The sequence below is a fragment of the Danio rerio genome, chromosome 3, assembly GCF_052040795.2.
Source record: "Danio rerio strain M-AB ecotype USA chromosome 3, GRCz13ab, whole genome shotgun sequence".
Taxonomy (NCBI): Eukaryota; Metazoa; Chordata; class Actinopteri; order Cypriniformes; family Danionidae; genus Danio; species Danio rerio.
In genome coordinates, this window is record NC_141023.1 from 15,864,960 (window position 1) to 15,881,913 (window position 16,954).

General features: G+C 35.2%; 1 protein-coding gene across 20 annotated transcripts in view; it reads right to left on the bottom strand.

The window, feature by feature from the left end:
- LOC101884217 (uncharacterized) overlaps nucleotides 1–16,954 on the bottom strand; it is a 38,653-nt gene that overhangs the window by 15,826 nt on the left and 5,873 nt on the right. For 8 of the 20 annotated variants that reach the window (XM_087244109.1, XM_087244118.1, XM_087244125.1 and 5 more), the window contains 10 exons: nucleotides 12,886–13,297; nucleotides 6,982–7,075; nucleotides 6,081–6,201; nucleotides 5,077–5,175; nucleotides 4,895–4,951; nucleotides 4,720–4,788; nucleotides 4,554–4,643; nucleotides 3,269–3,378; nucleotides 2,152–2,175; nucleotides 1,525–2,023 (listed from right to left, as the gene is read on the bottom strand). In XM_087244109.1, the coding sequence (XP_087100235.1) occupies nucleotides 1,525–2,023; nucleotides 2,152–2,175; nucleotides 3,269–3,378; nucleotides 4,554–4,643; nucleotides 4,720–4,788; nucleotides 4,895–4,951; nucleotides 5,077–5,175; nucleotides 6,081–6,201; nucleotides 6,982–7,075; nucleotides 12,886–13,297 (1,575 nt within the window). Of the gene's footprint in view, nucleotides 1–1,524; nucleotides 2,024–2,151; nucleotides 2,176–3,268; nucleotides 3,379–4,553; nucleotides 4,644–4,719; nucleotides 4,789–4,894; nucleotides 4,952–5,076; nucleotides 5,176–6,080; nucleotides 6,202–6,573; nucleotides 6,595–6,712; nucleotides 7,076–12,885; nucleotides 13,301–16,954 lie in introns of all 20 variants that reach the window. The other 12 variants (XM_087244108.1, XM_087244112.1, XM_087244116.1 and 9 more) reach the window with 4 other exon arrangements.

Here is a 16,954-nt window from a genome sequence, read left to right on the forward strand (position 1 = left end):
AACTGTACTCAAAAAAAAAAAAAAAAAAAAAATTACTAAAATTTTACTAAAAAATTACAAATTTTTTTACTAAATTACTAAAAAATTACTACTTTCCTTCTTAGACTTTACAGACCTGAAACTTGCCTATAGCACTTATTCATTGTTGCTCTTATTGTTGTGTAAATTGCTTCCTTGTCCTCATTTGTAAGTCGCTTTGGATAATAGCGTCTGCTAAATGACTAAATGTAAATAACAAATTTATAATACATGATATTTACACGTGTCATTGGCACCATTTCCACTACTGCACTTTAATTTTAAAACACATAGGTTTGGTTACGGCTACACCTGCTATCTACACTTCAGTATTTTGGCATCTTCAACCAGCAAAAAAGGAGCATTTTGAAAATGCTGGTGTTTCAGTGTACATGTAAACTTTCTAAGAATCTAATTGTTCTCTGGTTGATCCTCCTTGTTTTGTTTCCTGATTTGCCAAGTCCCTCTCATATGACCATTGCCTGGTAGACTGCAAGTATGGATGTCGCCAAATATGCATATTCCAAGTGGTCATGTACTGTATCATGTGTTTTATGCTGTATAGAGTAGACGGCGTTAGTTTTTCTCAAATGCAAACTGTTTTAAAAAACTAAATTGCACTAGTGTAAATGTTGCTTTCTTGTTGCATCACTATGAGGTATGCATGATTGAGTACAAATAAAAATTCCAGAATGTGCACTTTAAATAAAACATGTAGATGGACACAGGGTGCCAATTTCGCACATTGACGATCAAGAGGTGCAATTTTTCACTAATGTTAGTTTGTGTAGTAAATTTCAGTGAACCAAATTTATATATTTAATCACAATTACATCTAATTTAGTAATTAAACTAGTTGTCAGTGTTTTGAGGGATATTGAGTGATTCTCGTTTGTGATATAAAACAAAATTTGACAAGCTTGCATTCCTGCACCATTTAATGAATGACCATAATGGACTGTACATATATTTATTTTACTGTTTAATTCCATGTGTGAGCAAGCGTATAATAAAATACAAACTACGCATCTAGTTTCATGCTACTTTCAGGTTACATGTTGATGCAAGCAATTATTTTACAAGAAAAAAAAAACTTTGTGAACACGGTGCTGAAGATTTACTGGAATTAAACTGCTGAATTCATATATTTTTATGCATTCACAATGATATGTACAGTTATAGGGGTGGTCAAATGTATATTTAAGTTATCCATTATTTATAAAATTATTATTATTTATATCTCAGTCAAGATACACAGGGAAAACTATCTATTAAACTTTCAAATGGCAGACCACACCAAACTCCCTTTTAAATCGCTCCCTGGATGGACATAAAGATGTGGAAAGTGAATGCTTTTGAAAAGTGAATATTTTAAGCAAATAGTTGATACAATATTTAATTGGTCAGTTGAATTCATATGAATGCAATTTTACACCCCTAGCAATTAGTTAAGGAAACATATTGTGGACAAAAAAACACCACAACCATATTTGCTTCTGACCTTACCTGCTTTTTTTCTTTGGCCTTTGCTTCCAGTAGTTTAACAGATTTGTCACAAAGGAGATGGATTGTGCCTGAATCAACTTCTAAACTGTCTGGGCTGATTGATTCTGGAGAAGTCCGACTAGATACGGCCATATTTAATGAGTGGGACGATAAATCAGTGGCCATAATGTTCAAGCTTCGCCCCTGAAAAAGCCTCATCTTCTGCGGATATTCATTCTCCAAGGCAGAACGTATGATTGGCTCTTCAGGAGATGACGCAGGTGCAGGAGGCACCGAACATTGACTTTTATGATTCCACTGCCTTCCTGACAGTTCATTTAAGAACTCTTCCTTGTGCCGTTTATATCCCAATTCAGCCCAATCAAAGGTTTTGTAGCGTCCCTCTCTACGGCGCTCTCGGACTCGACTTCTTTGCTCCTCCTCCTGGGGAATCGTGTTGTATTGGGACGAGCCTGTACGAGCATGTGCACCAGTCATTGGCACCTTCTGAGGAATATAACTGAGGGAAGATGAAGTGGGTTATGATTTTTCTATTAAATAAAACATATTTATGGTGTGTTTAACCATTAATATACGTCACTGAAATAAAGAAAACTACTTATGGTTAAAGAAAAAATGAATTCAAACCTGGGTTTTGTAGCAGGATTTTTCCTTGTTTAGCATTTGAGGAAAATAAAAAAGGCAGAATGAGGGCAATGTCAATCTGCAAACATGTTTTTTTTTTTAAAAACTACCTAACATAACATTTTCTAAGCATAAAAGCAATATATACAGTAATTATTAGCCACCTTTAAAAATCAGAAATTATATTTATATATACATTTCAAGTGCTGTTTAAATGAGACAATTATTTTCAACACATTTTAAAACATTTTTTTAGTAGCTAATTTCTTTTATTTTTGCCATGATGACAGTACATACTGTAATATAACTATAAATATAATATAATATAATATATTAATAATTATTTAATAGTTATTTTGCAAGATAGTAGTATTCAGCTAAAGAGCAACTTAAAGGCTTAATTAGGTTAACTAGGCAAGTTAATTAGGGAAGTCATTGGATAAGAATGTTTTTTTTCTGTAGCAAAAATAAAAATAAAATCAAAAATATATATATTTTTTTAAGGGGGCTAATAATAATGTTAACTTTAAAAATAAACTTTCATTTCAGCCAAACTAAAAGACATAAGACTTTCTCCAGAAGAAAAAAATATATAGTTAATTTTGTGAAAATCTTCATTGCTCCATTAAACATCACTTGGAAAATATTTGAAAAAGAAAAACATTTCAAAGGATAGATAATTGTGTTAACTTCAGCTATATTGTATGTTAGTGTTGGACATCAGGGTGTGATATAATTCTAACATACATCATGATTTTGCCATGTACAATGCAATCTTTGATTAACATTTATGTTGATCCTGGAACATCATTTTTGTTCGAAAAGACATTCCATACCAATCCCCTTACATCTAAACCCAACCTTGTCTGCAAAACATTCCCAAAATTAAAGGTGAATAATAATTGGATAACGATCATGTAGAAGTGCATAAACCTGTAAGCCTAAACTTAACATAAACTGTAAACAGATCCCTTAATTCTGATTAGGTGACTGAAATGTAGTTCCAGGATAAACATACATGTCAATCCAGAAACATGTCCTACTTGGTTAAATCAGGTTTGGGTAATTCTAACAGCTGAATGCATCTTCTTGAAAATAAAACTAGCTTCATTAATGATACCATGTGACATCAGGTGTAATGGAGGGCCGGATATTTTTAATTATTGCCTGGACCCAGTTACGTCGTATTCCGTAAGTCATCGCACAAAGAGTGAAGACCCCATCTTTTGTCTGTATAAAAAGAGGAATGAAAATGTGTTAAAACAGATACAAAAAAATGTAAGTACACTGTAAAACATGCTGACTGCCACACAATTCTTTCATGTTGTCCCAACACAAACCAATTATTCATTCATTCATTTTCCTTCAGCTGAGTCTCTATTTCAGAGGTCAGCACAGCAGAGTGAACTCCCAACTATTCCAGCTTATGTTTTATCCAGCAGATGCCCTTCCTGCTGCAACCCAGTAGTTGGAAGCATCCATACACTCTCACATTCACACACACACATTCATTCACTACGGCCAATTTCAAGAGTTAACACTTAGCTGATAATCAATAAAGCGTAATTGGCATGCTGTCCCGGGAGAGAGCCCTGAGCTCGTTATATCCTCGAGCACGTGGCTCCCTCCTGTTAGAAGGGCGAGAGGGGAGTTCGAGCTCAGGTAGGTCTCGAGAACTCCCCTGCTTGTCGCCGTGTGAGAAGTGTAAACTAAGGTTGTCCTGGGTGATAATTTGGTTTAGTCGATTAGCTATGGTTTATGTTTTTGGACGGTGGGAGGAAACCGGGAAACCCATGCGAACACGGGGGAGAGCATGTAACTCCGCACAGAAACACCAACCGGCCCGATAGGAGGTTGGATCAGTGGTGTTCTTGTTATGAGGCAACAGTGCTAGCCACTGGGCCACCGTGTCACCCCATTAGAAAAAAAGGGGAGGAAGTAGGGGAGGAAGGGGGAAAGCTTTAAGACAAAGAAAACTGGAGTGAAAAACTCTGATTATTTATAATGCTTCCGTAATCATCTAATAGGGTAGATTACGGAGCTAATGAGGAGCCAGCCGTGTTGATCATAAGCATTAGTTTATAAATAAACCTTAAAATAAATAAAACTTAGTTCATTGAGTTCATCTACAGCACATGTCTTTGGATTATGGGGGAAACCAGAGCACCTGGAGGAAACCCATGTGAGACAAGGAGAACATGCAAACTCCACACAGAAATGCCAACTGGCCCAGCCAGACCTCGAACCAGCCACCTTCTTGCTGTGGGGTGACAGTGCTAACCACTGAGCCAACATGCCGCCACAAATCGATTAAGTTAACTTAATTATTTTTACAAATTTAAGTGGAATGAACATAAAACATTTATACGTTTATACTTGTTTACAGTAAACTGATGTACACTCACATGAATCTGAAAGCCATAATTCCTTTGTACGGGGTAATCCGTAACGTCGTAACAAGTAGACAAGTTGATCTCACCATCCAAATCAGCTGCCTAAGATGTGAAAGTTTAGTTCATTTCTGAAATGAAAAATAGCAAACCCATCAACTTATCACACACAACGTATTACCTCTTCTGCTACAGGGTCACGGTAGAATCGCAAAATCTGGTCAGTTAAAACAAACCAGTGCTTCCTCCACTGGAGACAGAGAACATCAGATCATTTCACCACATAAAAAATGAACAAGAAACCCTGATGTATTCAAATATATGCATATCTGAGGCATTTCAATTTTCAAAACCACCTTTCCATCTTCTCCCAGTCTAGACATCCATCCCTTTTTGAAATTGAGGAGATCGGGCTGAAGGGAAAAGCGCATTAGTAATGTCAAATATTATTTATATAAATCATCTAATTATATTTATCTATTTATTAGCCAAACAGAAACACAAATTAGAGCTACTGGGATGTTTTTGAGTGTATTACAGTGGGTGGGGGATCATGCTGTCGGCGATCCAGTGATTTAGAGCGGATGCTGCATGACGTGAAGGGTCGTGGGTGATCAGGGATTGCATCTTTAGAGTCCTTTAGAGTCAAAAGAGCAGAATAATAGAATGAGGAAATAATTCACTTCATGACTCATTCCAGAATTGCTGGAACATTTCAAGCATTCTCTATTAAAGTTCCTTAAACTGGAATGATATGCAGTACAACAAATGCATCATTTACAGTCAACTGAATCCATTACTAATGTCAAATGTAAAATGATTCAATATAACATAGGGATCATTTAACTATGTTTCTAATTGTTGTTTAACTTATTGTCACATAACCAGCAATCTGTTCCTGAAAGATCGCTGCCATACTACACATGTCATTCATGAACTACATATCCCAGCATGCCTTTGCACAAACCAGTCACCATTAATCACACACAGCTGAATATCGTCATCATCAATTGTTTGGACTATTTATACACATTGCACACTCCAGTCAAGGCGGAATCTTTGTTTGTCAGTACCTGTATGGTTTCTAGTTATGTTTTGATGATTGTTTTGTAACTTTTTGTACTTTGATCATCGCTTTGTTTTTGGATTTTTCGATGCCCTTCTTGATTTCTGAGTTCTTGTTTTTTGACCTCATTTGTTTTTGCCTGCACGAATAATCTTTTTCATTAAAAATTGCATTTGGATCCAACCTCTTGTCTTCGCTCCCTTGACATCCGGTGACACTTATTGTTAAACTTATTAAACCACTAACAGAGTTGTAAGTAACAGAGTTGACATTTTCCACCATTTTGTACTTTAGCTCAAGATGCTAACCTTAAACCAGATGCCACATAGGATGTCTAAACCAGGATATTAGGTATTTTCATCATATTATATATTTTAAAAAGGGAATGAGAAATTTGCTGAAATATTACTGACATTTAATGAATCTACCACAATTAAAAAAGACTATTTCCAAACCCAGAATGTGTTTTACTGTACCTGAGATGTACTGACATTTTCCTCGTGGTCGTTTTGAGCAGAGGAGGAGGAAGGGAAGGTTGAAGGTGGAAGCTCGACGTCCGGAAATGATCCCTCCTGCTGATCACAGTCCTGAGATCTCCTAGAATCAAACATGTACGCATTTAATATACATTCTTAAACAGAACATTTATCATTTATGACTAAATCTTTGAGTTTTAACGAATTGTCCAAAACCTCTAAAAAATAAATGCAGAAAAATGATAGACAGAAAGATTAACTGTGATATAAAACAAACCAGTCCAACTGGAGTTCAGTTTGTATATAGAATATTATAATAATATCACTGACATGCACAAAAATACAAATGAAACCTCATCTACAGTATAAAAAAACTATTTGAATCCACCGCAGACAACTTCTGAGAAGAAGGAACATGTAAAAATAAAAGACATTGGGAAACAGGTCATTAAGAAAGTGTTTGGATGACAGTGGTGTATGGGAATGCAAGCACATGGAGATGGGAAGATGTCTCCTGAAAGACAAACAAAAAAGGTGCTTTTAAATGACAACCCAACAATGAACACAAGCGTGAGTCACAAACATTACAGATAAACACCAACTCTACTGTTAGTGTAATAAACCAATCTTACCTGTGGCGATTTCCAGACAGACGGTGTACTTTTCGTCTAGGGCTGGACGCTTGATGGACTTCATGTTTAAATGTGTGTGTCACAGATGTGTGTGACTCTTTTTCCCCAGAAGACTCTAAACTCGCCTCCCGAGAGCGTCCAACCACATGTTCAGGATCACTTCCACATGCCCCTTCAGTATTGTGATTGGTTTCTGGAGAGAAGGGGGCGGGGCTAACAGACTTTGGGGAAGGAAACATGTAGGTGAGCACACACTATCACAGTCACACCTGGAATCAGTGTGTGCTCGTGCGTCCACGACTTGAGGGTCTGTCTTCTCCAAACAGGAATAGCTGCTTTCAGCAGCCAAATGCTCCAAAGTACCTGAGAAAATAAAGCAAAGCAAACTTACAATGAGTCTGTATTCCTTTATTCATTCATTTTCCGTTGGCTTAGTCCCTGATTTATCAGTAGAATGAACCGCCGACTATTCCAGCATATGTTTTATGCAGCGGATGCCCTTCCAGCTGCAACCCAGTACAAGGAAATACACTCACATTCACACACACTCACACACTGAGGCCATTTTTAGCTAACTCAATTCACATATAGCGCATGTCTTTTGACTGTGGGATAAACTGAAGGAAACCCATGCGAACACCGGGAGAACATTCAAACTGCACACAGAAGGCATAAATCTCTATATGTTTCTTTATTTAACTAGATAAAAACCCATTGAGATCAAGATCTCATTTACAAGGGTGACCTGGCCAAGAGGTCGGCAACACACAACTTATAAAAATAATATATATATATATATATTTTTTATATTTATTAAATATATTAAATAGAAAATTAATATAATATAAAAGTACAATTTAGTTGTTCAGCTATACCACAATACAATATGTTAAAAACACATACATTAAGAAATGGACTGTTGCTGTTTAAAAAAAGATAGAGCGAAACAATGTAATTGGGATTAACAGCCAATTGTTATGAATATGATACACAATATGAATGTGTGTGTAAATGAGGATTGAGGGTGAATATTGATGTTTCCCAGTGCTGGGTTGTGGCTTGAAGGGCATCCACTGCAGTAAACATTTGCCAGAGTAGGGCTGCACAATATTGGAAAAAACTGACATTGCGATATTTGGTTTTTCTGCGATATATACATTGCGATATGAATATAATTTTACAAGATGACTTGAGTAACTCTATGTGGAAAGAATTAAATGGTTTTGTAGGGGAGTGCATCTGTTTAAAAATGACAGAATTATAGAAAAATATACAAAAAAAAAAACAGATGAAAGATAAAAATGAAATAAACCACGCTTCAAGGTTTTCATGGTGAAGTCTAACAGCGTTGAGGTTCAGAAATGCAATAATCAAATGAAAATTAACACCATAGAGTCTTCATTTTATAAATAATTAAACACAATTTGTCTTTGTTTAAGTGGAAAACTTAAAATGGTTTAAATTAGCTTGAAAAAAAACACAATAAAATGAAAATCTTTTGCACTGTTTGAACCTATCAGATTAGGTCATATTATATTATTCTCAACATGACTTTGCAGCTATTTGACTAGTGATATTAACACTGAATTTATATAATTGTGCAGCCCTATGCCAGGGTAATTGGCGATTCATTACACTGTGGTGACCCCTGATAAATCAGTGACAAAGCCATAGGATATTGAATGAGTTATTTCACAAAAAAATAGCATATTGCAGTAACACATCTGTATGTGAATATACAACCTGCAAAGTATATAAAAGTGCACTGTGCAAGATCATTCACTCAAAAATAAGAGAATGGCCACAATTGAACATTTCTGTGATCCACAGAACCTGCTCTTTAGCATGCAATAACAACTGCTGCATTCCAATTGACTTTTAGAGACACTTGCAAACCACCATTTCCTTCATTAGAGGAATCCATCTGATATGTTTTATTGTGTTCTCGTTTTTAAATTGGACAAGAGAAGTTTACATGGACTCCTGACTTCTTGATTGTGACATAAGGAGTGAGCATACTTCATATGTACACTTTAGGCCACAATGCACCATTTTTGAGACATTACTAAACATATGCAGAATGGTGCAGTGGATTCCAAGTGATCAAGAGTTTTACACAAATTTAAATTTAAAAAAGATTACACAAATTTAAAAACAGTATTTCTCCTCTCTGCTTCAGATGTGGTATAGAAGAAGGTACATTTTTGCATTCTACATGGCTGTGCCCTAAAGTGAAAGTGTTGTGGGTACAAGTATGTAATAATATATCACAGATTCATGGAATTGATTTTCCATTGGATCCAGAGATATGTTTATTGGGTAATTACACAAATTCTAACCTCCAGCATAACTATGCTATTAAACTTACCGAAATGTTGCTGACAATAGCTAAAAAATGCATTGCTTTAAAATGGAAAACAGACATTGATGTACCAATTGGACTGTGGATCTCAGAAGTTTGCAACTGTATACCATTGGAGAAGATCACATATTCCTTGAGAGGAAAGGATGAAGTATTTAAAAATATTTGGAATCCATTTTTGAACTACATTAAAACAGTACCACTTGATTTGATTTGACAAAATGTTTTTGTTTCTACTAGCTTATACTGTATCTCCTCCCTTTTTATTTTTTTATTTAATTTAATTTTACTTATTTATTTAATATACTGTGTATGTTTTAATTTAGTTCGTTTGTTGTTTTGTTTTGATGTTCTGTATTGTTAGTTCTTGAAAAAGCGAAATAAAAATATATAATAAAAAAACAATTATAGCCGTCATGTGGAAGTGTCATTCCGAACTGCTTAAAAGTGGCAACTTCGAAAGGACCCTTCAGAACCTTTAGGAAGTTGTTCAGTGTCGCACACTGCGATACCTTCGGAGGGGCTCATCCCTATGCCCTAATCCCTTTAAAGCTGTCACTCCGGAGGGTAAACCATTTGAAAAGGATTAGGGCATAAAGATGAGCCCTTCTGAAAGCAACTCAGTGCGTGACATTAAACATCTTCCCTGCATCAAAAAAGTGCTGATATGCAGTGGTGTAAAGTAACAAATTACAAATACTACAATTACTGTAATTAAGTAGTTTTTCTCAGAAACTGTTTTATAAATATGTACTTTAACTTTCCCTTGAGTATATTTTTAGTGCTGCATTAGTACTTTTACTCCACTACTTTCTTTCAACCTGCAGTCACTTCTTTATTTCTTTTTTTTTTTCATGAGGATTGGCTAAAGTAGAAAAATCAGTCCTGTGATTCCTGTTCAATCAAATCACACATAGAAAGTAAATAGAATCATACTGAACAACCTCAAGACATGGCCGCTTTATAAATGCAGCAAACCTTTTGGAAACATTAAAAATGTCCAAGAAGATCTTCAAAATGTTTACACAACATGACACAAAAACCTTTTTTAGACTGCATGTTACTGATGAAAAAATGAAGGATGTCGACTTTATGATGACAGAAATCATCAAACAGCCTTAAACAATCACTAAATGGACCGAACAAGGAATGGAAGGAAGGAACAAACCAAGGAAGGGACTAATGAAGGAAAGACCAAATGAATGAAAAAAAAAATTAAGGAAAAACTGAACAAGCTAAGGAAGGAAGGACCAAATGAACGAAGGGCCTAATGAAGGATGGAACAAAAATTCAAATGAACGAACAAATGAATGAGCGAACGAATGAAGGGAGGAACGAAGGAAGGAGCAAATGAATGAAGGAAGGAACAAATGAATGAAGGAAGGAACAAATGAATGAATGGAGGGACAGAACAAACAATGGAAGGAAGTTTGAAAGGAACGAACAAATATAGGAAGAGCACTAATGCACTACAGAATGTTACGTTTACACATCCCTGCACAAACTGCATGTAAACACATTAACTTTTCGCATTGTAATAATCACTACTCTTGAATACTTTTAAAAGGGCTATTTTTTACTTATATTTTGAGTAATATTCACAACAGATACTTTTACTCTACTTGCATTACATTTTTGGGTAAGTAGTGGTACTTTTACTTGATTATGATTTTTCAATTCTCTCTCCACCACTGCTGGTTTGTCCATCAGGTGTACCATTTGAAATTCTTAACTCTGAAGGGCCCTTTGAAGTGGACAGTTTTGAGCACCTCTCCAAAGAGCCCTTTTGGCTGACAACATCCTGGTTGGAATGAACCATAAACCTAAAGCTGTAAACAAAATCGCAAACTTCCATACGATATAGTACGTTAAAAACAGTATGTGAGCCGAGTAGTATGTCTGAATTAGTATTTGAAATACAGTATGCAAGGAGATGACCTACTATTTCCGGCGAGATTCTGAAGTGGGTATCTGATGGACTGAATTTATGAATGGGAGTGAAGCGACACAACTGACATGGGTAGGTCACATGATAATGACTAATGGTTGATGTAGTGCGAGTTCCATTCATACTAGTCAAACTCATACTGTATAGAAAGTACTTTTCTAATGGTTATGTAGTAGATTCAAATTTAAATATAGTACATACTCAAGTAGGCGATTTTGGATGCAGACTAAGAATAATTGGCTGTTTCCGCTGATAAAGTCTTTCCACTTCCTTCCTTCACTTCACTAGGTTACCAAGAACACCATCAACTAAACAACTAGATGAAAATGCATCTCATTTGCATTTAGGGTTGTTGTTTTTTTGGATTTGATTGGAAAGATTAGCATCAAGTTCACTCATTCATTTTCTTTTCAGCTTAGTCTCCTTATTATTCAAGAGTCGCCACAACAGAATGGACTGCCAACTTAACCAGAACGTTTTACGCAGAGAATGCCCTTCCAGCCGCAACCCAGTTCTGGGAAACACCCATACACTCTTGCCTTCACAAGCTCATACACTATGGCCAATTTAGCTTATTTAAATCACCTATAGAGCATGTCTTTGGATTGTGGGGGAAACCGGAGCACCCGGAGAAAACCCACGCAAACACAGAAATGTCAACTGACCTAGCCGAGGCTCAAACCAGCGACATTCTTGCTGTGAGGCGACCGCGTTACCTTCTGCGCCACTGTGTCGCCCAATTAGCATCAAGTTATGGGAAAAAAATCCATTTATTTAAGGCAGGGCTGTCCAAACTCGGTCGTGGAGGGCCGGTGTCCTGGAAAGTTTAGCTCCAACCATAATCCAACACAACTGAACCAGCTAATCAAGCTCTTATACCAGAAATACTAGAAACTTCCTGGCAGGTGTGTTGAAGCAAGTTGGAGCTAAACTCCAGGACACCGGCCCTCCGGGATGGAGTTTGGACACCCCTGATTTAAGAGTTCTGACTAAGTTAAAGGGATAGTTCATCCAAAAATATAAATTATGTAATCATTGCCTCACCCTTTATTTGTTCCAAACCTTTAAAAGTTTCTTTCTTCTCACGAAAACGGATGAAGATATTTTGAAGAAAGCTGAAAACCTGTAACCACTGACATCCACAATGTTAGTTTTTCCTACTATGTATTTCAATAGTTTTAAACAATAGTTTAAAAGTTTTCAGTTTTTTTTCTTAGTATAGCCTCTTTTGTGTTCAACAGAAAAAAACAAATAAAGGTTTGGAACCACTTAAAGAACAGTAAATAATAGGTAACTTTTTATTTTTGGGTGAACTATCCCTTTATTCATTCATTCATTTCGGCTTTGTCCATTTATTAATCAGGGGTCACCACAGCGGAATGAACCGTTAACTTATCCAGCATATGTTTTAAAGCATATGATGCCCTTCCAGCTGCAACCCAACACTAAGAAAACTATCCTTTTAAACTGATTTAAAATAAGCAAACACTGACAAATCTTTCACATCACCAACAAAACAATTGCTTTTCTAACATTAGACAAATATGATTAGCTACTACCTTTGTTTCTATCTGAAACGAGCTGAAACAACACAATTCTAAATGTTTTTTGGGATGACTTAATTGTGTTATATTCAATCAACTTAAATTTGTTTTGGAACAACATGAACTAATTGTTAACTTAATTGTTTTTTACAAATTTAAACATAACTTTTGTTATGTTTAAATTTTATTATGCCCCCCCCAAAAATCAAGAATTTTGTTGTTTCAACTCATTTGAAATAATAGTTTAAACAAACAGCAAACATATTTTTTTTGAGTGTTCATGAAGTTAAAGTCATAAGGCCACCTTGTGGCCACATACCGTCAGTGTTGGAGCAGCCAGTGGACAGATGGAGTGATGGAGAGTCACAGGATCCAGCAGTGGTGTACAGTGATGAAGCGTTACCTGTACTGGAGGAATCCTCAGCTCCACCATTTAATGGCTCCTCCTTCTCCTTCTCAGAAGAAATCAACGGTACCTCCTCCACCGCACCCACCTCACTACTTCTACTGTCTATTTTGCTGACCCCTTTACCACTTTTGCCATGATCTTTAGTGGCACTGCTAGTACTAGTTCCAGCATTGTCGGTGGATGCTTTACCACCACTATTATTACTGCCTTGTCTATTAATGCTGCTGGTGAAACTACTTCCAGAAGAACTTTTCTTAGAGCCGCCACTGCTACTACTGCTACTGATGCTGCTGCTACTGCCGGAGGCTTGGCTTTCTGCTGTCTGCTGAGAGAGAAAAAGAGAGAGAGACACAGAGAATAAAGGTAAGTAAATCAGAGATTGACAGGTCGCCCTCGAGCACTTGACCAGCGAAATCCTATTGGCACGAACGGTGAAGGAAAAGCTTCTCTGTTTCTGTTCACAAGCTAGTATATGACAAATGATAAGCATGTCTTTTGCAGACAGCAGAAAGACATTTTGATATTTATTAATTTCATAGAGTTTTAAATGTATTTTTTTATTTGTTGATTATTAGTTAATTTACTTTGAAGTAGTTTAAAGTTAAAATGTACATATTTATATGCAGTGTTGAGTAAATTGCTTTAAAAAGTGATTTATTGCTAATTACATCATTAAAATTGTCTCTGAATTACTTTTCTGCTTTGTCTTTGTTTTAAACAATATACAGTTGAAATCAGAATTGTTAGCCCCCCTGAATTATCAGCCCCTCGGTTTATTTTTTCCCCCTACAACACATTTCTAAACATAATATTTTTAATAACTCATCTCTAATAACTGACTTATTTTATCTTTGTCATGAGGACAGTAAATAATATTTGACTAGATGTTTTTCAAGACACTTTTATACAGCTTAAAGTGACATATAAAGGCTTAACTAGGTTAACTAGGCAGGTTAGGGTAATTAGGCAAGTTGGGTTATTAGGGTTATTAGGCCCAAATAAAACAAATAAGAATCAGACATACTGTGAAAATTTCTTTGCTCTGTTAAACATCAGCATCATTCCAAAAAATAAAAATAAATAAAAAATCAAAAGGGGTTTAATAATTCTGATTTCAACTGTATATCAGAAATAAATTGTTTTAACTTAATGAATACAAACCATATATACTGTAGTACACACATAGTTTTACTCAAATAAATTTCTGGCTAAATTTGAACCTTCTTTCTTCGAGAGAGCAATAAACAGGGAGAACTTCACTTGATGTTTGGCATGCAGTTACAGTGGCTGTGTTATAGGTGAGTAAATCAGAGCCTGACAGGTTGCCCACAGGCACTCCGCCAGCTAAATCCAATTGGCACGGATGACAAATAAACACATGTCTTTTGCACTCTGCTATGGCAAGCCGCTTTGACTTTAATGTATTCATGAATTCTTGATATCAGCTGTGCAATTTGCACTATTTCAAATTCTAACCCTCAACCTCAGGAATTATATCTGCACTGTAATAAAAATCTGTTAATTAACATGTCCTGTATTTCATGATTCACATGACTTGATTTTCTGTTTATTTAGGTTATGAATTCCACTATGGGACCTTTATCTCTGCAGTCAAATTTTGATATTGAAAATTCAACTCTGCAGGTGACTTTTCTTGACATTTTAGTACATTAAAACAATAAGTTCCATTAGAATAATAAGTCAAAAAATGTCAAATAACAAGAAAAAGTACTGGAAATTCATTGTCAGGAAGTTTATCAACACCAAATACAGACAATGAAGCAGTTAAAATGTCAATTAAAGTCGCTTTATTAAAGTTTCACCATCAAAGGTTGTTGCAGGAAGATCAAGGTCCCATAATGCAATTCAGAAGCATCAATAAATAAAAATAAAGAAATAAACATGAATCATAAAATGGGGAAAACTGCTAATTTATTACAAATACGTATTACAGTGTAACAATGGCTATTTTTATGATCATCCCTATAGTAAAAAAATATTGATTCTGGATATTAATAGTGTGATCAATCACAGTAATTTAATTCATGACATCATTTTAGAAAATAACTCTCCTGTGACTGACATTAGAAAAATGGTAAAATGAACACTACAGGGCACCAACAACTTTTATTCCTTTTCACACTAATAATATTTATAGGAGCATTTTATTGATGAATAAAGGATTATTTACATGCAGTTCTTTGCAAAACACCATACAATCACCACTAAACACCCTAATGGTGTCTATGATATGGACAAATAGGTTTGCCTCTTTCCATATGGACAACTCTGCTAATTTTGTAGAATGGACTTTTTTCTAACGTTTGCTTTTGAAAAAATTATTAGTTGTGTTTATAAAAGGCTAGATGATATGTACAAGCACCCCTTTCTCATGAACGTGTCTCTTAAACATACATCCAAACGTACCCTTAGTAACATATTTCAAATTCACAAAAATGTAAACAGTGCCCTCTATGGGATTTGTCATCTGAAACATGCAATTTTTGCTAGTGGAAGTATCATTTAGTATTAAAAATGGCCATATTTAAAAGTAGAAATTCAATACCTGATACTGAGAATAAGGATTTAAACTTGTAAAAATAGATTTGAAATATAAGAATCATATCATGCAAATGAATAAAAGTCAGAACGGCTTGCCACACTGTGCTCTTACTCTGTGAACTCTCCACAGGAGGCATGCTCAATAATCTGGTTCAGATCACTTAGGTTAATTCCGTTAAACTTCCATTTGATTAACGCTTTCGAAACAGACCTTTAAAAAAATGTGAGAAAACAAAAATCCCACATACACAAAAGCAGGCAAAACGCAAGAACACAGCATTTCATGTACACGCTGTTAATTGTTGCAGTGCAGTGGAATGGCATTTTCACACACTTGATCAGTTTGGTCTGCTGTCAGCAGAAAGAATATGCAGAAGGACGATCGAGAAGGATTAGTAAATCAACCGGACAGAAAGACACGCGCAGCACTTACAAATGTAATTAAAGTAAAGAATGGGGGTTGGAGGAGGCCATTTAAAGGAGCAGTACCTCAAAACACCATTATTCTCAACAATTACTGTAAGCATCTAAAAAAGAAAGCTCTATTTAATAGTGTAACAAATACTCTGTTAAAATTGTTGGGTTAAAAATACCCCAACATACAACCCAACTATAGGTTATTATAGCATTATGCATTGGGTTATTTTGATTAAAGGTTTTTTATTCCATTCTGGTATTATTATTGCTACTTTTGCTAGTACTACTATTAGTTTGATATTATGTCTGTGTAAATAAATAATTTAAATTATAAATTATATAATTATAAATATTGAAATTGCTTTATTTTCATTACATTTTAAGTTCCAGACACTTAAGGGTCTTTATCAGTTTAATATAGATCGGCTTTGAAGCGCACATTTGTATCATCAATAATTAATGCTGGTGAAACAGATTATATATATATATATATATATATATATATATATATATATATATATATATATATATAATAGTATTAGAGCTTAAATAAACTTTGCAATGCAAAAACAACACTATGTACACCTGTTCTGTGTCAGTTGAATCAGTTGACTGTTGAAATTCATTCAAATGTATTAAATAAATAACCCAATAAAGGTTAAAAATAACCCAACAAAACACCAAATATGTGTTTAACTCAACTATTGGGTCAAATAAATAACTCAACGTTTTTAGAGTGTATACAATTACATGAAACAATTCAACTATATTATTCATTCATTCATTTTCCTTTAGTTTAGTCCTTTTATTCATCGGGGGTCTCCACAGTGAAATGAACCGCCAACTTATCCAGCATATGTTTTACACAGCTTATGGCCTTCCAGCTGCAACCCAGTATTGGGAAACATCCATACACTCCCATTTACATTCATACAATATGGACAATCTAGTATATTCAATTCATCTATAGCAGGTCTTTAAACCGGAGCACCCTGAGGAA